The sequence below is a fragment of the Giraffa tippelskirchi genome, chromosome X (genome assembly GCF_054371585.1).
Source record: "Giraffa tippelskirchi isolate mGirTip1 chromosome X, T2T-mGirTip1v1.2.pri, whole genome shotgun sequence".
Classification (NCBI taxonomy): domain Eukaryota; kingdom Metazoa; phylum Chordata; class Mammalia; order Artiodactyla; family Giraffidae; genus Giraffa; species Giraffa tippelskirchi.
This window is the reverse complement of record NC_137289.1, coordinates 692,029-715,005: the sequence shown is the minus strand read 5'-3', so window position 1 is coordinate 715,005 and position 22,977 is coordinate 692,029. Positions and strand designations below refer to the sequence as shown.

At 41.3% G+C, this 22,977-nt stretch overlaps 1 protein-coding gene and 1 non-coding gene across 2 annotated transcripts; one reads left to right on the top strand and one right to left on the bottom strand.

Moving 5' to 3' along the window:
• The first annotated feature begins 8,319 nt into the window (after positions 1-8,319).
• On the top strand, positions 8,320-13,965 carry RAB39B (RAB39B, member RAS oncogene family). The gene is made up of 2 exons (XM_081563683.1): positions 8,320-8,760; positions 11,155-13,965. Exons 1-2 carry the CDS (start codon positions 8,546-8,548, stop codon positions 11,579-11,581), a joined length of 642 nt encoding a protein of 213 aa, XP_081419809.1. The 5' UTR covers positions 8,320-8,545; the 3' UTR covers positions 11,582-13,965.
• Positions 13,966-16,233: 2,268 nt separating this feature from the next.
• Positions 16,234-16,305, bottom strand: TRNAC-GCA (transfer RNA cysteine (anticodon GCA)). The gene has a single exon. It is a non-coding gene; the product is annotated as a tRNA-Cys (tRNA).
• Between the last annotated feature and the right edge of the window lie 6,672 nt (positions 16,306-22,977).

Here is a 22,977-nt window from a genome sequence, read left to right as displayed (position 1 = left end):
AGAGCACAAGTGTCACTGAGAAGTTTTCCATCGTCCCCAACTCCAGTTCCAGAGCTCTGGCTCAGAGATTTTGCCCAAAAGGAGACGCAGACCAAAAAAAACAGAAAGCTCCTAATCTCTTCCCAGAGGAACTGATTTTATTTACAACAGACCATGGAGAAATTCAAACCTAAGGACAGTCTCAAGAACGATGGAGGTCATAGTGAAAGACAGTGAGACTTGTGGATTTAATGAAAATGCAGACTTATCAGCCAGTTAGGAGCCTTCCTGGGGTCAGAACAAATATCAAGCATGAACTCAGAAACTATTCTTCAAAGAAGCCACAATTTGGTTGAATTCCTTTGAAGAACAATTTTTGCTCCCAAGGCTTTGATGAAAACAATAGAGTAAGTAATCAGCTGGCAATTCATGGACTTTTAACAGCGGGATGTGGTCAAGCAAAGAGAATCCTGCCAATATCACTGTCATTCCAGGATAATAGGTCAGAGGCTTAACACTGTGTGGGGCAAGGGTGGGGGAGCGTGGGGATAGACTTTAGTGGTATAATCTACCTAGTCACTAAATAATAGTAAACAATAACCAACCCTGGGGTGGGGAGTGGACCAATACCCAAGAGTTACTACAATACATTGTCTAAAATGGCTAGCCTCCAACAAAAATATTGTGAGACATACAAAGAAGAAAATATGGTTCATACACTGGGAGGAAAAAGTAGGCAATGCAAACTGCCTGAGATAGCAAGTAGATGTCAGATTTAATAGAAAAAGACTTCAAAGTTCTCCTTACAAATATGTTCACAAAACTAAAGGAAAGCATTCTTTAAAAAGTAAAAGTAGATATGGTGGCAATGTCATATCAAATATAGAATATCCATATGAGATAGGAAGAAGAACCAAAGGGAAATTCTGGAGTTGAAAAGTACAATAACTGAAATAAGTAATTCACTAGAAGGGCTCAGCGGATTTCAACTACAAGAAGAAAGAACTAGCAGACTTGAAGACAGTTCGATAGAGATTATGCAAGCGGAAAATAGGACAGATAAAGAATGAAGAAAATTGAACAGAGTCTCTGAGAAATGTGGGACACCATCAAGTGTACCAACATAGGAGTAATGAGAATAGAGAGAGAAAAGAGTAGAAAAAAATGTCCAAAGAAATAATATCAGAAAACTCCCTAAATTTATTGAAAACCAACAACCTACACGTCCAAGAAACTCAATGAACTTCTAGTAGGATAAAGATAATGAGATTACCAAACAGATGCATCATAGTAAAAGTTCTGAAAGTCAAAGAAATAATAAAAGTCATAGAGAAAATTTTGAATGTAACAAGAAAAAATGAGTCATCTCTTTAAAGGGAACACCAATAAGATTAACAGTCAACTTCTGGAGGAAAAAATGGTTTGGGATAATATATTCAGTGTGATAAAGTAAAAAATGTAAACCAGCAATCCCATATTCAGCAAATCTATCTTTCAAAAATGGAAAGCAAATAAAGATATTTACAAGGTAAACAAACAAGCACTGAGTGAAATTTGTTGCTAATAGACTTGCCTTCCAAGAAATACTGACGGAAGTTCTTCAAGCTGAAAGCAGGTGACTGCAGATGGCAATTTAACCACACATACACACACAAAACAGCACCAGGAAAAGTGTTTATGTAATTATAAAAGATGGCATAAATGTAAACTTTTGTTCCTTTCTGTGAACTGATTTTTTAAATGTATAAAATAATACATATAATAATATGTAAAATACATACAATAGCATGTGTATAGTGTACTGTTGGGTCTATAACAAAGAAGAAATCAAAAGAGAAATCATAAATAGTTTGAAATAAATGATAATGAAAATACTAATATGAAAATTAATAGGATGCAGATAAAGAACTGCTCAGGGGGAAATTCATAACTGTAAATGCCTATATTTAGAGAAAAGGAGGGCTTCCTTGGTAGCTCAGCTGGTAAAGAATCCGCCTGCAATGCAGGAGACCCTGGTTTGATTCCTGGGTTGGGAAGGTCCCCTGGAGAAGGGCACGGCAACCCACTCCAGTACTCTTGCCTGGACAATCCTCATGGACAGACGAGCCTGGCGGGCTGCAGTCCATGGGGTCACAGAGAGTCGGACACGACTGAGCGACTAAGCACAGCACAGCAGAGAAAAGGAAGATCTCAAATCAGTAACCTAAGTCTACCCCTTAAGGGACTGGAAAAAGATGAACAAACTAAAATCAGAAACTGGTTCTTTGAAAACAAAATTGACACTACCTTTACCTAGATTGACCAAGAAGAAAAAGAAGATTCTGAAATCACTAGAATCATAAATGAAAGAAGGGATATTACCACTGATCTTACAAAATTTACTATTCCATAAAGTAATACAATGAATAATTGGATGCTGACAAATTGGATAACTTAGATGAAATGAAGATATTTCTACCAGGACACAAACTCCTGAAACTTGCTCAAGAAGACATAGACAGTATGAACAGAGCTATAAGAAGTGAAGAAATTGAATTAGTAATCAAAACACTACCCACAAAGAAAAGCCCACACCCAGATAGCTTCACTGCTAAATTCTAGCAGATATATAAAAAACAATTAATACTAGTTCTTCACAAACTCTCCCAAAAAGCAGAAAAGGAAGGAATACTTTTCAACTCATTTGCTAAAGCCAGAAGAGGACATTACAATAAAAGAAAACTATAGACCAATAAAAATCATGCATAAGAATGCAAATATCCTCAAAAATACTAGAATATCAAATCAAAAAACATTTTAAAAATTATATACTATGATCAAGTAGGACTTATTCCAGGAATGCAAGGTTAACTCAATATCCAAAAGTCAATTAATGTAATACATTATATCAATAGAATAAAATCACATGATCACCTCAAAGATGCAGAAAAAGCATCTGACCAAATCGTAAGAAATGCACTAAAAAAACATTGGGAATTCCCTGGCTGTCCAGTGGTTAGAACTCAGTGCTTTCACTGCCAGGCCCCAGCTTCTGTGCCTGGTTGGAGATCTAAGATCCTGCAAGCCACGCAGTGCAGTCAAAATAAAAAGATTGAAATATGCAATGAAGAATCCAAAAATGAAAAATCAAGAAGGCAGATAACTTAGCCGAAGAAGTTCAACACTTGTAAACTGAAAACTACAAATCTTTGCTGAAAGAAAATTTAAAATAGCTAAATATATGAAAAGATATTCTATGTTCAAGCATTGGAAGACTTAATTTCATTATGATGGCCACGGCCAAGTCGCTTCAGTCGTGTCCGACTCTGTGCGACCCCATAGACGGCAGCCCACCAGGCTCCACCGTCCCTGGGATTCTCCAGGCAAGAATACTGGAGTGGGTTGCCATTTCCTTCTCCAGTGCATGAAAGGGAAAAGTGAAAGTGAAGATGCGCAATCATGTCCGACTCTTAGCTACCCCATGGACTGTAGCCTACCAGGCTCCTCCGTCCATGGGATTTTCCAGGCAAGAGTATTGGAGTGGGGTGCCATTGCCTTCTCCGATTATGATGGCAGTATTCCCCAAATTGATCTATAGATTTAATGAAACCTCAATCAATATCACAGCTGCCTTATATGCAGAAACTGACAAGCAGATGTTAAAATTCATATGGAATTGAAAGGGGCCCCCAAATAGCCAAAAACAATCTTGGGAAAAAAGGAACACAGTAGGAGGCTCTTGCTTCCCAGTTTCTAAACTGACTACAAAGTTACAACAATCAACACAATGTGGTAATGGCAGAAGACTAGACAGTAGACACAGACCGATGGGATAAAATTGGGAATCCAGAAAGAAACCAGTCTACGGTCAATTGACTTTCAACAAGGGTGTCAAAATCATTCAGTGGGGAAAGAATAGTCTCTCCAGCAAATGGTGCTTGAACAACTAGATATCCACATGCAAAAGAATGCAGCTGGACCCCTACCTTATAGCATATATAAGAATTAGCATAAAATGAAATATAGACCTAAATGTATGAGCTAAAATTACAAAACTCTTCGAAGAATACATAGGAGTAAATCTTCATGTGCTTGAATTTGGCAAAGCATTCTTAGACATGACATCAGAAGCACAAGCAACAAAAGAAAAATAGACAATCTTCATCAAAATGTAAAACTGCACTTCAAAGGGCACCCTTAAGAAAATTCAAAAAAGGACACACAAAATGGGAGAAAATATTTACAAATCACATATCTGATAAGGGACTTGTACCTACAATACGTAAAGAACTCTTATGACTCAATAATAAAAAGACAAATAATCCAGTTTTAAAATGGGCAAAGGGAGAATTCCCTGGCAGTCCAGTGGTTAAGACAACACACTCGCACTGCCATGGTCCCAGGTTCAATCCCTGGTGGGGAAATAAGATCCCACAAGCTACTCACTCGCCACTTGGCGTGGCCAAAAAAAGAAAGGGAAAAGAAAGAAAAGGCAAAGGATCTGAGTCTACATTTCTCCAAGCAAGATATGCAAATGGTCAATAAGAATGTGAAAATATGCATATTGTCGTTAGTCATCAGGGAAATGTAAATCAAAGCCACAATGGGATACCACTTCATACTCACTAGGATGTCTAGAATCAAAACGTCAGAAAATGAAGTGTTGGAAGATATGGAGAAATCAGAATCCTCATGCATTGCTGGTAGGAATGTAAAATGGTGCAGCTGCTGTGGAAAACATTTTGGCATTTCTTCAGAGGATATAACATAGGGTTACTATAGGTCACAGGAATTCTGCTTCTAGGTTTAAATCCAAAAGAGTTCAAAGCATGTGTTTTAACAAAAACTTGTACATGAATGTTCATAGCAGCATTATCCATAATAGTCAAAAGGCAGAAAGAACCCAAATGTCCATCAACAGATGAATGGATAAACAAAATATGGTATGTCATACAATGGAACATTATTCAGTTATAAAATGGAACAAAGTCTTGATACATGTTACAATGTGGATGAACTCAAAAACATTATAAGTGAAAGAAGTCAGTTACAGAAGTCCACATATTGTATGATTCCATTTATTTGTAATTACATCAGATTGGAAAGAATTAATAAAGAATATCACATATGATGCTTGAAGTAATGCCAAAGAAATGGGCTTTTCAAGCCTCACTGTTAGGGCTTTTAACTGCTGTAAACTTGTTGCTGAAACTTGGCCTCTGTTCACCAGTGCCAAATAGGAACAGGGAGACAAGAGTTTTGGCTCAAGTAGAAAACAATAGTTTTTTATTGCTTTGCCAGGCAAGGGGGGCCACAATTTGCTAATGCCCTGAAGACCCTGTGACCCAGCCTGGAGGGGGTAGTAAGGAGTTCTATAGTGTTCAAGGAGCAGGGCATGATCAGCTTGTGGACAGTTCTTGGAATGGTTGGCATCAAGGTGACATTTCAAGCATTATCAACCTTCTATTTTCAGCCAGCCTAGGGTCTGTGTTCTTGAGGTCAGCAGTTTTCATCTGGGGGAGGGGGGCTGTCTGCTTCCTGTAAAAACAGCTTAGGAATGTGTATCAGGCCTTTATCTATATCCCTCAGGGAACTGGGAGTTCGGGTGATTCTGTCATGTGGCAGAATTATAGTCTAAACTGTTACCAGTTCCATAGCCCCACAGCTATCCTTTGTTTCTAAATCTTCACATTTCCCAATCATTGACTCAAGTCAGCATTTTACTTCAAAAGACAAGGCCATAGAGGCTTGAACACAGTTTCAAACTTTGTACTGGTTTTGTCAGAAGTAAAGTTAATGATTTTAGTACCTCATATTCAAAGACTACAAGATGTTCACTCTGCAATTTATAGTCTTGGGAGAGCCAGACACCCCAATGTACCCATCCCACTGTAGCAGGATTTAATTTTATTAAAGTAACTTCTGAGAGTTTTCCTAAAAAAAAAAAAAATGGTCTTTTCAAACTTTGCCAACTAGAATTTAAATTGCTAAGTATTTTTGCAGAGTACATCATGAGAAATGCTGGGCTGGAAGAAGCTGGAATCAAGATTTCTGGGAGAAATATCAATAACCTCAGATATGCAGATGACACCACACTTATGGCAGAAAGTGAATAAGAACTAAAGAGCCTCTTGATGAAAGTGAAAGAGGAGAGTGAAAAAGTTGGCTTAAAGCTCAACGTTCAGAAAACTAAGATCATGGCATCTGGTCCCATCACTTCATGGGAAATAGATGGGGAAACAGTGGAAACAGTGTCAGACTTTATTTTTTTGGGCTCCAAAATCACTGCTGATGGTGATTGCAGCCATGAAATTAAAAGACGCTTACTCCTTGGAAGGAAGGTTATGGCCAATCTAGATAGCATATTTAAAAGCAGAGACATGACTTTACCAACAAAGGTCCATCTAGTCACGGCTATGGTTTTTCCATTGGTCATGTATGGATGTGAGAGTTGGATGGTGAAGAAAGCTGAGCACCAAAGAATTGATGCTTTTGAACTGTGGTGTTGGAGAAGACTCTTGAGAGTCCCTTGGACTGCAAGAAGATCCAACCAGTCCATCCTAAAGGAGATCAGTCCTGGGTGTTCATTGGAAGGACTGATATTGAATCTGAAACTCCAATACTTTGGCCACCTCTTGCGAAGAGTTGACTCATTGGAAAAGACCCTGATGCTGGGAAGGATTGGGGGCAGGAGGAGAAAGGGACGACAGAGGATGAGATGGTTGGATGGCATCACTAAGTCGATGGACATGGGTTTGGGTAAACTCCGAGAGTTGGTGATGGACAGGGAGGCCTGGCGTGCTGCGATTCATGGGGTCGCAAAGAGTTGGACACGACTGAGTGACTGAATTGAACTGAAGTATTTCTGCAAAGTATAATGCCCATATCTATAACATTTAAAATATTCATATTCTTTGACTTTCGGGTCCTTCTTTTTAAAACCCTGTTTCGTAGAAATAACGTATGTGTTGTTTATCCATTTATCTGTTGATGGACATTTGGGTTGTTTTGCAGCATTGTTATGGCAAAAGGAAACTGAGTTGGAAATAAAGAGATGTCTATGATTCTTTATTAATTGCAAAAAGCAAATGTCAGAGTAATGGTCCAATTTGATCAAATTTGTATAAAATCAAACAGCAATAAATGTGTATATGTATATATTTTATAGAAATACATGTGGAAGAATATATAGCAAACTTCATATTTCTTTTCTGTATTTTTGTATTGTTTCATTAGTTTTAATGAAGAGGTGTTACTTTTGCTATTTGAAAGATAGAGAAAAATTTTAATTAAGAAAAGGAGGTGGGTGGAAGAAAGGAAGTTGTTATTCCTTGGCTAAATCGTGTCCAACTCTTTGTGACCCCATGGACTGCAGCACACCAGACTTCACTGTCCTTCACTATTTCCCAGAGTTTGCTCAAACCATTGAGTCGGTGATGCCATCCAACCATCTCATCCTATGCCATCCCCTTCTCCTCCTGCTTTCAATCTTTCCCAGCATCAGGGTCTTTTCCAGTAAATCAGCACTTCCCATCAGGTGGCCAAAGTATGGTAGCTTCAGCCTCTGCATCAGTCCTTCCAATGTATATTCAGGGTTGATTTCCTTTAGGATTGACTGGTTTGATCTATTTCCGGTCCAAGGGACTCTCAAGTGTCTTCTCCAGCACCACAGTTAGAAAGCATCAATTCTTCAGTTCTCAGACTTCTTTAGGGTCCAACTCTCACATTCATAGGTGACTACTGGAAAAACCATAGCTTTGACTATACGTACGTACCTTTGTTCGCAAAGTGATGTCTCTGCTTTTTAACAGGCTGTCTAGATTTGTCATAGCTTTTCTTCTAAGGCTTCCCTAGTGGCTCAGATGGTAAAGAATACACCTGCCAATGCAGGAGATCCGGGTTTGATCCCTGGGTCGGGAAGATCCCCTGAAGAAGGGAATGGCAACCCACTCCAGTATTCTTGCCTGGAGAATCCCATGGACAGAGGAGCCTGGCGAATTACCACCTATGAGGTCGCAAAGAGTTTGACACAACTGAGCAAGTAACACTGTCTTCTTCCAAGGACCAAGCGTCTTTTAATCTCGTGGCTGCAGTCACCGTCGCCTTTGATTTTGGAGCCGAAGAAAAGAAAGTCTGTCACTGTTTCCATTTCCCCCCCCCATCCGTTTGCCGAGAAGTGATGAGACCGGATGCTGTGCTCTTAGATTTTTGAATGCTGGCTTTTAAGCCAGAAAGGCAGGGAACTAGCTTCCCCCCACCCCCACCCGGCCATTTCCGTGTGCGCTGCTCTTACAGACAATGCGGTGCTGGGCGTCGCCTCTACCTGGAGGATTACAGTAAGCCTGTTGTCAGTGATGAGTCAGAGTGCGTGGTGCTGATGCTGCTGCCATTTCATCACCTCCTCGAGCTCAGCATCCATCCCGCGGTCTTCCCCGCGCCTGGGCCTACTTGGCCTCAGGCTCCCAGGCCAACGATGCCCTCGTGGCCGTTGTAGATCGAGACCGAGCCGCGCTCTCCGAGGCCCCGGCCTGGCGCCCCCATCTCGCCGCCCGCGGCCCGGGCCAAGGAGACCTGCCGAGCCTCGGCCATGGAGGCCATCTGGCTGTATCAGTTCCGGCTGATTGTCATCGGGGATTCCACGGTGGGCAAGTCGTGTCTGATCCGCCGCTTCACCGAGGGCCGCTTTGCCCAGGTTTCAGACCCCACGGTGGGGGTGGATTTCTTCTCCCGTCTGGTGGAGATCGAGCCGGGAAAACGCATCAAGCTCCAGATCTGGGATACCGCGGGTCAAGAGAGGTTCAGGTGGGAGCGCAGACTCGGCCCGTGAGCAATGGGAGGGTCTTCTGGGTTTTCCCGATCCCCGGGGGAAGAGGACTTCCTGGTCCCGGTCGCCGCCCTTAGCGAAGGTAGCAAGGCTCTGAGAGTTTCTGCTCAAGCCCACCTTCAGCTGGGAATTCAGTGCAGGGGGAGATGCATCCTGGCAGTCAATAATACATATTGCTAGTATCACAACTCACCAACCTGCCCCCTTGGTGGTTAATCAACTCGCTGGAGTTGATCTCTGTCATTCATCAATTTCAGTCCCTTTGCTACATTTCAAAAAATGTTCCCAGGTCATCCTAATGTAGAATGTCAGATCTAGATAGGTGATGTAGAGATAGATATAGATAGAAATAGAAATACTAGATAGAAATAGAGATGTATGTGATGATTGATTCTGGCTTGCAACTAGCACACATGCAATGATCATTCACTCTCTGCCAGACACTGCACGTATTGCTGGGGAAACAGCCGGAGGAAACTCCTGCAAGGGGATGCCATGTAAACAAAATAGACACAGGCATTGCCCTCTTAGAATGTCTCTGCTAGCATAGTGGAGGGGGGACTAGGTCAGTAATTACACAAAAGAGTGCCTTGTTCATATTTGTAGCCTCACCACCTACGATAACACTTCACACATATTGAGTGATCCACAAACAGGTGGAATTTTCTCTTGCAACCCTTTGCTTCACTTGGAGTATGTATCACGTGTAATTATATGTATGAACACAGATGAGGGAAGGCTTACTGGAGACAACGAGGTCTGATGAGTGTGAGGAAACTACATGTATAAAGACAAAAGTGAGAGCAGCATACACAGAAAACTTTGAGCTGCAGTCACGCAGAACAGCCAAAACTAGATCAAGAGGCCTCAATAAATCATCATTTATGTAGTGAACACGAATCAAGCATAGAAGATATCGGTTAGGTGGTTGAAGAGGGGTGGGGAGAAGAGAAAATTCAGATTTGTCTCCACTTCCCCACTTCTGCAAACAAATATTCTTGTACAGGTTCACTTTGAACTTGTGATGTCATGTTTCATATTATAAGCGAAGAAAGGTATCTTTTGTGTTTGTCGCAATTTCTTTCTGTATGAACAGCCTTTTCACATCCACTGATTATTACTTATTGGCTGATAGTGACTTCTAAGGGTTCTTTAGAATATTAATCCTTTTCTGTCATGGCTGTTGTAAAGTGTGTTTCCAGTTTTTCATTTGTCTTAAGGTAAACTTTGTTTACCTTAAGAAAATTTTTTGATGTTTTGTTCTTACCATCATCCTAGGACTTCAATTCCCTGAACAATGTTTGTTCTGTTATTACTGGGCCATTTGTCCTAAGGCTTAAGCTATTGAGTCCCTCATTGTTTATGTTCTTCATCCAAGGAGAGAGAAAAACTAAAAATAGACATAGGTCAAAAAGCATGGTAGTCTAAGGAAAGTGACTGGATAAGCAAATAGTTCTACAATGTCTAAGATGCCCTGAGAAAAGTGCCATAATGCACACTGAAAATGAAGCTCCTCAAATCAAGAAGCGAAAATATATGTGGCTTCTTCCATTTCAAAAGTCCAGAAAATGTATAATAGGTTTTAGAAACATTCTGACTACAATGCTTTAAATAACTCATATCATTTTAAGGGGAAGCTTTGTCTATTTAGGCAGTTTTTCCCACCTGGTGGCTCCTGAGTCAGCCTCTCTGAAGTGGGGCAGACAGACACTTGGCTCAAGGTCTTTGCAGACAATCCCTCTTTTTCCTATTCCCACATGGCCTGCAGAGTAAAAAAACAAAATTGTGTTCCTCCTCACAGAAGAGATTGAAGACCTCTGTTTGAAGAAAATAAAAAGATAACAGAGAAGTATGGTAATGATAAATGGAGTACTTTTGTAATATATACTTGTATTTCCTGTCAACTATCATAAATTCATTTTTCGTTTTTAGAAAATCCTATGCCAACTATGATCATTTGTAATGAGCTCTACAGGTGACAGAATACTCAATCCATTATTTCATTTGCCTCATGATAACCTTTTACTTAGCTATCCCACTTAGCGGAAGAGGAAGTCTCATTCAGCTCTTCAGTGGCAGGAAGGGACAGGTTAACTGTGTTTCGACCTAAGTTGAGGGAAAATGTCTGTATGCCCGTGAGCATTCATTTCTAGAAGACACTGTCTCAAAGTTTAGCTCAATTGAAAAGTTTATCTCAATTGACAATTCATGTATCATTATTATGCTGGAATGACGTTTGTATTCCTTTGTTACAAAGAGAAAAGCATTTTCACCAAAGGACTCTGTCGCTAACCAGAGACCACTGTTTGAGTTCATTGAAGTACAGGAGTTTGGGCTTGGCATTCAATCTTGACTTCTCTCTTGTGTTTTAGATCCATCACTCGTGCCTACTACAGGAACTCAGTAGGTGGTCTTCTCTTATTTGACATTACCAACCGCAGGTCTTTCCAGAATGTCCACGAGTGGTTAGAAGAGACCAAAGTACATGTCCAGCCCTACCAAATTGTATTCGTTCTCGTGGGTCACAAGTGTGACCTGGATACACAGAGGCAAGTGACTCGCCACGAGGCTGAGAAACTGGCTGCTGCATACGGCATGAAGTACATTGAAACGTCAGCCCGAGACGCCATTAACGTGGAGAAGGCCTTCACAGACCTGACGAGAGACATATATGAGCTGGTGAAAAGGGGGGATATTACCATCCAGGAGGGCTGGGAAGGGGTGAAGAGTGGATTTGTACCCAACGTGGTTCACTCTTCAGAAGAGGTGGTCAAATCAGAGAGAAGATGTTTGTGCTAGTCAGCCCTTGTGTCTCCAAAACCTGCTGTCCCACCTGGACTTCCAGCTAATCAAAATTATAGAATCATAGTGTGACTCAAGAGAACTTAAACCTCTATATTGGATACCAAGTGAGCCTCTTCCCCAAGGGGCCCTCGGACAGGTGATGGGTGGGCGGGCGGGGGAACCTGGGGGCTGGAACTGGCCGTTTGTGGCCCAAGCTGCACACTGGCTGCTCTGTATGCCCTTTGTAGACCGTATGTCAAGAAGCTGAGGTCCAGGGAACCAGGCCCCCCCAGGAAAGTGCACCCACAGTCAGGACAACTATTTCTCGGTGTTGCATACGTCACGATCATAATAAGATATGTAAAAGGGAGAAAAGTATCACATCAGGAACAATGATCAAGCCTAAAAAAGTGTGTGATATCGACCCAACCAATGAGAATATCCTGCACTAAATGTATGTGTGGGGTTTGGTTAAAAGGTACCAATTAGCTTCTCAACAGCTCATCTGTAAAATGAGGGGTATGGGCCAGTCTTTTAATAAGACCCGTTCAAGGCCTGGTGTTCTGGTAAAAAAAAATGGTGTGAATGTCAAGAGGGAGTCAATTTATACACTGTTATTATCACATTCAAAACAATGTACAGTCTTGTGCAAGAATAACCAGCAGCGTGTAAGAAATTTCCCCATGCAAATTATCATGGAATTAGAAGAAAGAAATACTATTAATGCCAATGCCATCCCCCTTTTGCCTCTGACCACCCCTGGGGTTTCACTGCTTTGGCGACTATGATCTGAATGTAAACACCTGCTCAGGAGGGGCTGTAACCCTTACAGACACATTATGGTTCACTGAATGACCTGTTTGATCACTGTACCAGTCCATGAGGTTTTCTTCCCCAGTTTACAAAAAAAAAAAAAATTAACTGAGAGGCAGAGGAGAATCACTAGGCCAAAGTGAAGGTCTGATTCCTGGTTCTTACTTCACTGCGTCATCTTGCTGTCTGATGAATAAACTGTTATTAACTTGTTTACTTTGGAAGAGATATGACTGCAAATAAATATTCTCTACATGTTAGGATATGTTTCCTTATTGATTATAACTCAGCTCTAACCCTGAGGAAACCTGGGCATAAGTCAAAGGTAAAGCCCATTCAGGTATTATCGACAAGAGGATTTTACGCAAGTGAATAATTGCAGTGAACACACATTAGAACTGTTTAGGTTATAAGTGTTCTGATTGCTGAAATGCAATGGATATATTATTGAAAGGAACTAAATACAGCAATGGGGAGTGGGATGGGGGTAAATACACACTTCACAATGACCTTGGCTCCTTGTTTGCCATATGCCTACACTGGGTCCCTATCTACCCTATAAAGTAAACTCTTAATTCTCAGGTGAACAGACAGCTAACTAGTTGCATCAGAAACTTGAAACGGTTGCCTTGTGGTTCCATTATCTTCTTGAAGAGAGGTGATGCTTTAAATGAGTTTTTGAATTGTAGCCAGTTCAGCTAGGCAAGAGCCATACTTTTCGTAGAGTCAGGTTTCTCATTTCCATTGTGATAGGAACGCCTGAGGATGGTAAATTGCTTTGAAATATGGTATTGAATTTCAGGACGGATGTAACTGGATCTGAAACTTGGAGGATTTACTTCAGCCAGAATAAAGCAGCAAAATCATGAAAATTATGGGAACAAACCACCTTGGACCTACCTGTAGCATCCACTACAAGTGACCCAGTCATCATCTCTTCCTTGGTTTAGCATGACCTAGCTTGGGTGGAGTAACTAAGTTGCCAGCTTTGTGGTTGTAGAAGACAGATAAAAGATAGTAAATTGGGCTAACACAAAGTTTCATCAACTACTATACTTAATTATGTTTAGAAGATTCTGAAAGCAAGATTATCCAGTGGATAGATGAGACTTGACTGGATTCTGTCCTCTCTACCATTTTCTTGACTTAAATACATCATATGTATATTTTTCTCATTCTTTGCATTTTTAGGCAGGTTTAAAAATACTCATCATCGATTCAGCAGAAGTGGCTGAGCTTAACTGCTTAAACAAATTCTAGAACTTTAAAACTCATTTTAGTAGAATTCAGTGCTGTTGTCACTGCAATAAGTGGGTTTTGGAAAATGTGTGAAAAAGTCGGGTGTTAGTACAATATTAAGGGTAAAGCTCTAGAAGCTATTTTACTACATAGGTGAAGACAAGATAAACTAACTTGTAACAAAGACCACAACTGCATGTTGGATTAGATTGCCTCATATTCCAGAATAAAATGTACTGTGTACTTTTCCTCACTTTGTTGTGCACTGTAATGAAATGTGAAAAACTTTAGCTGTATGTGAATGAAAATATGCTTGTACTTAGTAAAATGGTTGATTATGTGACTGTGAGATTCCAAGTGTGTGTTGTAGCTATTTCCAGAGGAGTCTGTCCCTACAGTGTAGCAACTGCTACCAAGAACATCAGGTAGGTGGGACATACGCACAACAGTATTCACCAATATCTTAATGCCAGAAAGTTACAGGACTATCACGTTGAAAGTCACAGAGACCTCACTAATGCCTGGAAATGCCATATGACTTTTGCAAACATTTGTTCTGTGAAGCCTAAATATGAATCACTGCAATTTTTAGTCAAGGGTTTTTTGTTTAAATTTTAACTATTTTTGTTAAATAGCTCCTAAAAACTGGGGGGGGTGTTGTTTAATTGAAGTATAGTTGATTTACAATAGTATACTCATTTCAGATGTATAAAATAGTGATTCAATATTTTTATAAACTCTACTCCATTTAAAGTTATTACAAAATATTGGCTATATTCCCCATGCTGTACAATATATCCCTGTAGCTTATTTATTGTATACATAGTAGTTTGTCCCTCTTAATCCTCTACCCCTATCAAGCCTCTTCTCTTTCTCTCTCCTTGCTAGGAACTACTGATTTGTTTTCTATATCCATGAGTCTGCTTCTGTTTTGTTATATTCAGCAGTTTATTGTACTTTTTAGATTCCACATGCAGGTGATATATTTGTCTTTCTCTGTCTGACTTACTTCACTTTGGTATGATAATCTCTAGGTCCATCCATGTTTCTGCAAATGGCACAATTTTGTTCCTTTTTATGGCTGAGTAATATTCATATATATATATATCTCACATGTCATATCATATATGTATATATATATATATATATATATATATATATCACATCTTCTTTATCTATTGATCTGTTGATGGCCACTTAGGTTGCTTCCGTGGCTTGGGCATTGGGGTGCATGTATCTTTTGAAATTAGAGGTGTTATTTGCTTCAGATAGATGCCACGTAGCTTATTACAATTGTTTTCCCTGGAAGGTCCTCTTTTCTCAAGGCTACATTGCTTCCGTCTTTTCAAGTACTACTAAGGTGTGCACTTTGTGTCAGGATCACTTGCAGTATGGAGCCCAGATTGCAACACCAGACTTCCATACACTGCCTAGGGTTTATAGCACATATTTGGGGGAGGGTAAAAATAAAGGAAGCCCTTTCCAATAGCTCAGCAGTAAAGACTCCACCTGCAATGCAGGAGACACAGGTTCTATCCCTGTGTGGGGAAGATCCGCTGGAGAAGGGAATGGCAACCCACTCTAGTGCTCTTGCCTGGAGAATCCCACGGACAGAGGAGCCTGGCAGGCTACAGTCCATGGCGTCACAGAGAGTAGGACACAAATAAGCGACTGAACACACACATGAAAAAAAGGGAAAGATGTTTGATTCTGAGTCTGGGCATAAGCTTTATCACTTTTATAATCATGAGAGAATGAGGGAGGTAGGGAGGGCGGGGAGAAAGGAGGGAGGGAAGGACCAAAAATGCAATATCATTCAGTTCCATGACTGTCAATATCATCTGTCAGCCAATGAGTCCTGAATTTCTATCTCCAGCTCATCTCTTTCTCCCATGAAGTCTACACATTTAGAACCAACTGTGTAGCCAACGTCTCCATTTGAATGTCTATTAGAGTCAGAAGTGTAACATGTCACACTGTCATTTGTTGCCAAAGTTATTGGGACTGCTGATCTCCCTGCTTCCAGAGTCTATTCTCCACACAGCAGCCAGAGGGAGCCTGATAAAACATTTATTATAAGCAATCAGCTGCTCGTAATGCCCCAGTGGTTATACATTTTAGTCAGCTGCAAACCCCAAGTCTTTCCAGTAGCCTTCAGAAGAACTCTTCAAAATGAAGTTCAACCCTGCTTCATCACCTGTGTAACCTTGTTCATCAAACACCCCTGGCGCATTCACACCTCAGGGTGTTCATACTTGCCCTTCACTCAATCTGAGATTCTCTAACTTGAGATGTCTGCATGGATTTCTCCCTGACCTCCATCAAGTTCTGAAACTAACAGCTGCTGAAATCTGCAAGTAGCTTCCTGATCCTAGAGAAGGTGTGGCTCCAGAAGTTGTTCCTGACAGTGCAACATAATCTAACTCCTTAGTCTGCCCTGGAAAACAACAAGGCTTAGGGAAAGGGAACGTCAGTTCAGTTCAGTTCAGTTCAGTCGCTCAGTCATGTCCGACTCTTTGAGACCCCATGGACGGTAGCCCAGCAGGCTCCTCCCTCTGTGGACTTTTCTAGGCTAGAGTACTGGAGTGCGTTGCAATTGCCTTCTCCAGGGGATCTTCCCAAGCCAGGGATTGAACCTGGGTCTTCTGCATTGCAGGCAGATGCTTTCCCGGCTGAGCCACCAGGGAAGCCCTTGCAACATGAGGGTGAATGAAAAACCAGAGGTCTAGGAGATAGAAGTGCCAGCATGTGAATGTGAGAAGAAGCAGGCAGAGAGGTGGGAGGAAAACCAGGCAAGGATCCTAAAAACCAAGAGGGAATCTCAGGAGGAGAGAGTAATCTTCCATGTTAGCCACATCAGACTGAGAACAGGAGAGAAACAATGGGGACCATGAATACAAACACTTTCTGCGAAGGGCAAAGAAATGAGGATGGCAGCGTGAGCGGAAGAGAGGCCAGGAGAGAATATTTTTTAAGATAAGAAAGATTCAGTAGAGAAAGATTGAGGATGCAGGAGAGAGGGGCCCTGGTTACAGGGGGGTTGAAGTGGAGAGAGGCCAGCTGCTCTGCTGTGGATGCCCGCACTCCTGACATTTCCAGAATCTGTAGAGCCACGCTCCGCCTCTGATGGGCTGATTTGTGTCCTCCCAGCAAGATATGTTGAGGTCACCACGGTGAATCTGACCTCGTTTGGAGACAGAGTCAGAAGCTGTAATTAGAGGGGTGGCCCTGTGGATACACGTTGATGTCAGACTTCGGCCTCCAGAAAAAACTCAAAGACATTTCTGTTGTTTAAGACTTCCCTGGTGGCTCAGAAGGTAAAGCGTCTGCCTACAATGCAGGAGACCCAGGTTTGATCCCTGAGTCGGGAAGATCTCCTGGAGAAGGAAATGGTCACCACCTCCAGTCTTCTTGCCTGGAGAATCCCATGGACAGAGGAGTCTGGTGGGCTACAGTCCATGGGGTCACAAAGAGTCGGACACGGCTGAGTGACTGAACTTCACTTCAAGGCCATCAGAGGCCAAGAGTAACAAGGACGAGGGAACAAACAGGTTTGGTCACTGGCACTGGGGACGTAATGTGTGCACTACCCAGGCCAGAACCTGGCTGAGCAGATGCCGCCCCTGGGCACATTCAAGATGTTTCACATACTGCCCAGAATGCCTATGATGGTCCACATGTCTTGGCGAGGGTGGCCAGAGGCTGAGAGCAGGCAGAACTGAGTTGGGTGAGACAACTGTGGACGGAGGTAGTCATAGGCTGGGAGCCGCACTCAGCAAGAGGCCTCCTACAGAAGCTTTTTTTTTAAATTATTTATTTTAATTGGAGGCTAATTACTTTACAATAAGTTACAGAGAAACCACAGCACAAAAAAAGCTTCTGTTCCTTACAGCCAAAGAGACACAGATGTAAAGAACAGAAGCTTTTTGGGGGGTGTGGGTTCTCTTTAACTTTTTTTTGTAAATTTCTTTAATTGGAGGCTAATTACAATATTGGAGTGGTTTTGGCCATACACTGACTGACATGAATCAACCACGGGTGTACACGTGTTCCCCATCCTGAACCCCCCTCCCTCCTCCCATCCCAACCCATCCCTCAGGGTTGTCCCAGAGCACCAGTTTTGAGCGCCCTGTTTCATGCATCGAACCTGGACGGGCGATCTATTTCACATATGGTAATATACATGCTTCAATGCTATTCTAACTTTCTTGTTTTTGAGTGACGGAAGCAACAGCCAAGGCTGACAGATATTGACAGCTGGGAGCAAGAAAGGGGGCATGGAGGTCTGAACGGCTGATGTACGGATGGTGGAGCCTTGGACCCCTGACTTTAAAAGTGCTGGGAACTGGCTGTCCCGTTAAACAAGACATTGGCTTAGCCAGGTCAGGACGCAAAGCAGGAGTAGGACAAAAGCATTTGTGGCGGGTGCAAGGACCTGAACAAGACAGATCATGAAAGAAGTCAAGATGTGGGGGGAAACGTGCAAGTGAAAACCTGGAAGGGAACAGAATGGCTTGAAGCAGAGATTAAGAAGGTGCTACAGGGACTGGTCATGACGAGGTCCCAGCTGTGACTGCAGCTGAGAGATGGGGAGATGACAAGACACCCCAGGGAAGGCAATCAAACAGGAGAAACACTATTACCTTAAGGACAGACCAGCTGCAACCTTTATTGAGGAAGGCAACAGAAGTTAGTGTGTTTGACATTTTTCTTTCAAGTTTCTATTTTCATCCAACTCCTCTGTTCCCAAGTTGCCTAGTGTTCACGTTCCATTAAATTCTGCAAGACACAAAATTGATTCTCCAAAACCTCCCATTGATTGCCAAATCACTTGAAGTGTTCAAAAAATCTTTTAAAAAATATGTTACTCTGAAAAACTTCATTTGTGTTAATGACAACTCCATGCAAATATTTTTGGGGGTGGGAAAAAAGCAGAAACAGGTGGGTTAACAAGTCATACTAGATCATGTTTGTAATATGAATACTGATTTCCATAACCAGTGTTCAGTGTACCCCACCACTTCTAAGCTTAATATTAAATATTGGTATATATTTGCCATTATTCAGCTATCTGAATCATTTTTCCTTATGACATATGCAGAGTCATACATGAAAGGTTTGAGCTACACAAAAGCACTCTGACCATATTCCTTCCCTTTTTAAAATTCTTCCAAGCTTTGTTACTATCTGCTTTTAAAAGGTTGTTTCCCTTGGTCATTCCTACAGGTGAACAATTCTCCCTACAGTCACTAGTTCTCTGGATTTCTCCCAGTAGTATGTTGGGCCCCATCAACTTTCAGCAGTTAGTGGTGTGACCACCTGAATATGTACAGGATAGGAGGAGAGTCAAGGATGGGGTCTTCCAGGATTATTTTATCTTGGATCAATCCTTATTTTCGCCTGGACCTTCTTTATCATCTGACCTGTGCAGATTCTATCTATAAAGCCAAGGTCAGTCCTAGACCCTTGTCATCTCTTGCATGGCTGAGGACCAATGGAAAACAAGGGCAACCACAGCCCACTTGTAAACGAACCCTGGAGTCGACGTTTCCGGGTGACAGCGAGTCGATCCTGAAAAGCTAATATTGTCACTTTGCTGTGGTATTGCAAGCAACAGTGATCATCGAGTTGAAAATTAAATGTCCCAGGTCAGTTAAAATGTAACTCTTAAGCTGCCTCTGGACCACCTGACTGAGAATAAACTATTGCCCAAGCCACTCCAAACATGGACCTAAGTAGCCAAAGATGTAGGTGTTGACGAAAAGGCAGAGAGCGTTATCTCCTGACCTTGAGCTTTTTTTAAATTTCTGTGTATTTTACTCTCTAGAATCCACAGCTTTGAGCTGGAGAAAATGAACTGATTCAGCCTAAGATGGGTTTACTTGGGGGTGCTGAGCCGGGAAAAAACTCACGGCCCCAAAGATAAGTTGTTACACAACCTACTGAACATAAAACATGGCCAGGAGGCATGATCCTTTATACACAAACTGCTCAAATACACCGTACACAAGAGACAAGAGACACAAATAAAAGTCAATTCTTTACCTGAACTTTGAAGTACTATCCACACAATTTTTCCCAGCATCACAGGCTCTAACAAGGAGTCGGCTCTTCACATCATGTGGCCAAACTATTGGAGCTTCAGCTTAATATATCAACTTATTAATATATTACATATTATATTAGCTTAATATTAAATTATCATATTAGCCTATTAGCTAATAATGTTTAGAATAAGCTTATTATGTTAGCTTAATATATTATCTATTATATGCAATATATTAATATTACATGATTTTGTATTATATTAATACAAAAGTGTAAATACAGAGAAGATGTGGCGAATTAGCAGAACCATCTAGTCTATGATACTGGTTGTGGTTATAAAATTTCAAAATAAAAAATAATAAATTATTTATTTCAAAATAATAATTAATAAATGTAAAAATTCAAAAGTTTATTCACTAGTTTTGGCCACAAGACTAAGAAGTCACTCTGCTATGAGCTCATGAAGTTCAGTAAATTTATGGCAACACCTGGCTTTGGGTTCAGGAGAAAACAGCTCTCCAATCCATCATGTCATTGTCAAACTTGACCTCTCAGCTGATTCCTGAGTTTTGCCTCACCTAGACAGAAAGGATTCCATCTGGCTCTTTAAAAATATCTGAACTTTTTTTTTTTTTTTTTTTTGCGGAGGCAGATACTAGCTAAGCAGCCTTATGAAAGGGACTAGAAAAAGAAGTATCCCACTGACAAAAACTGACCATGATCGTGCAAGATCCAACAGGCCGGGTGAGAGGTGTTGAAAAACCCTTTCTCCCTCAAGGCAAGGCACTCACCTTGGATCAGCTTTCTAATTTGGTTGCCCTGGAAACCGGATGGTGTATGGTCATCTGTGGGACCGCTGGACCTGCTTCCAGTAGAAAGTCATGGGTGGGGCCCTGCACCTGGCCTGGGAGGACTGCGATTGAACGTGAACATCTGCTGGGGGCCACATCAGGGTCCCTGGGTGCAGTGGACCTCTTGTTCCCGGGCCTTGACCCTAGCTGGGACCCAGGCTGCACACAGGGGGCTGTGAAGGAAAGTTATGAGAAACCTAGACAGCATATTAAAAAGCAGAGACATTACTTTGTCAGCAAAGGTCTAGTCAAGGCTATGGTTTTTCCAGTAGTCATGTATGGATGTGAGAGTTGGACCACCAAGGAATTGATGCTTTTGAACTGTGGTGTTGGAGAAGATGCTTGAGAATCCCTTGGACTGCAAGGAGATCCAACCAGTCCATCCTAAAGGAAATCAGTCCTGGGTGTTCATTGGAAGGACTAATGTTGAAGCTGAAACTCCAGTACTTTGGCCACCTGATGTGAAGAGCTGACTCACTTGAAAAAACCCTGATGCTGGGAAAGATTGAAGGTGAGAGAAGGGGACAGCAGAGGATGAGATGGTTGGATGGCATCACTGACTCGATGGACATGAGCTTGGGTCAACTCCAGGAGTTGGTGATAGACAGGGAGGCCTGGCGTGCTGCGAGGCCTGGTGTGCTGCGTTTCATGGGGTTGCAGAGTCAGACACGACTGAGCAACTGAACAGGATGGCTTCTAAGCCCAGGCAGCTCCTGCAACCATCTGTGTCATCTGTGGGGACCACTGCAAGCATCTCCACCAAGGAATGATGCTTAAAGCTGACCCCTCGCCTGGCGCCCATGGGGTCTTGCCTGTCCTGTGTTCTTCAGAGTAAACTGGTATTCAGGCATGGCCTAACCAGGTCTTGGGAGTTCAAATGTGTTGTTAAACCCAGTGTTGACTATGAGTGTTGCCCATGCTCTTGGCAGTCTTCAGAGACAATACGCCCCCACATTTAGCACAAAACAGACAACAGACATGGTTCCACAGGGGATCAGGACCAACCAAGATGAACCTTTAAGAAATGATTCGAGGCCCTTAAAGACATCGTGAGGTATAGGGCTGAGAATAGCAAACATACAAAGAATGGAGAGTATTCATTCATTAAGAACTGAACTTGATGAATTACTAGGTATGTGCCATGGTAGAGAGGGAAGGAAATTCACCCGGGAACCAGACCTGGGTTTCACTCTGGCTATGTGGTTGTGGCCATCAGCGTCTGTAGCTAGTGTGTCAGACTTTTTTTTTTTTTTTTTGACATTTGTGTTTCAAGTTTCTATTTTCATCTGAATCCTCTGTTGCTTCCCATCATCCGCTGACCAAACTCCTCTCAGTTAACCCCAGAAAATAAAATGCTATAATCTTTGACTCTGTAATTCTATTTTTGGTAATCTAATCTCAGGAAAAATTCTAAATACAGGAAAAATCCTTCCGTAAAAATGTAAACTGAATTATTTACTTCACAAAAAAATATTTTTGAAACATCAAATGTCTATAGGTCACAGTTTACTAGGGCCCAGCTATTAGAATACTGTGAAACCAGTAAAATAATGTTAATTTAAAAGCACTATATAATAAGCAGATTGCAAATTCCATGTTAACAAAGTATAGTAGAAATTATACAGCCAAAATTATTTATGTTTTTTAAAAAACCAATGCATAGAAAAAGAAATGGAAGCTGCAGAATCATTAATGGGGGCTACAATTGGAACTGAAATGTCTTTTCTCCTCCTATTTTCTAAACGTTCTCAAGTGAACATGTTTTACAATGGAAACATTGATTTCAGTTGCATTTTCAATGCATTTGTTACTCGGCGTCACAATTTTATAGTCATCTTGTGCTCATTATGCTTTCAGGTATACTACACTAATTAAAGCTTGAAAAAATTATGTCACATCAGGGTGGTTATGTTATTCTGAAAATGTAAACTGTTACAAGAGAAACAATCTGGCAGACGTGAGATTTAAATATCTTTTATTTAATTAACAGAGCCTAATATTCTCTCTGACACATACTGCATACTTATGTAATATTTGTTGTGCTTAGAAAACCTAAAATCCCTATTTAGATTTTCATGGACTTAAAGGAAGACAAAAGGAAGATCTTCTGACCAAATAATTCCTGTCCTAAGATTAACAGGAACATTTCATACCAATATACTTACCATAATAAAGTTCGGGGAAAAAGTAACACTTAAAAGTATGTTAAGATGTTTACAAACCTCAAATTCTAAAATATAGGAATTTAAACTTATGAAAGAAACCCTGAGAGGAAACTTTAGTATCTCTCTGATTTAACTTCTGAATTGTTTGCTTATCTATATTCCTTCCAAAGGGATCTTATGTTGTTTCTACAAACATAAAAGGTTTTGGACATGGCCAGTTATACGTGCAAGTCAATAAACTTTACAAAAGACCCGTGTTAAGTTTAGAAAGAATAACACAAAAAAGGTGCTGTGC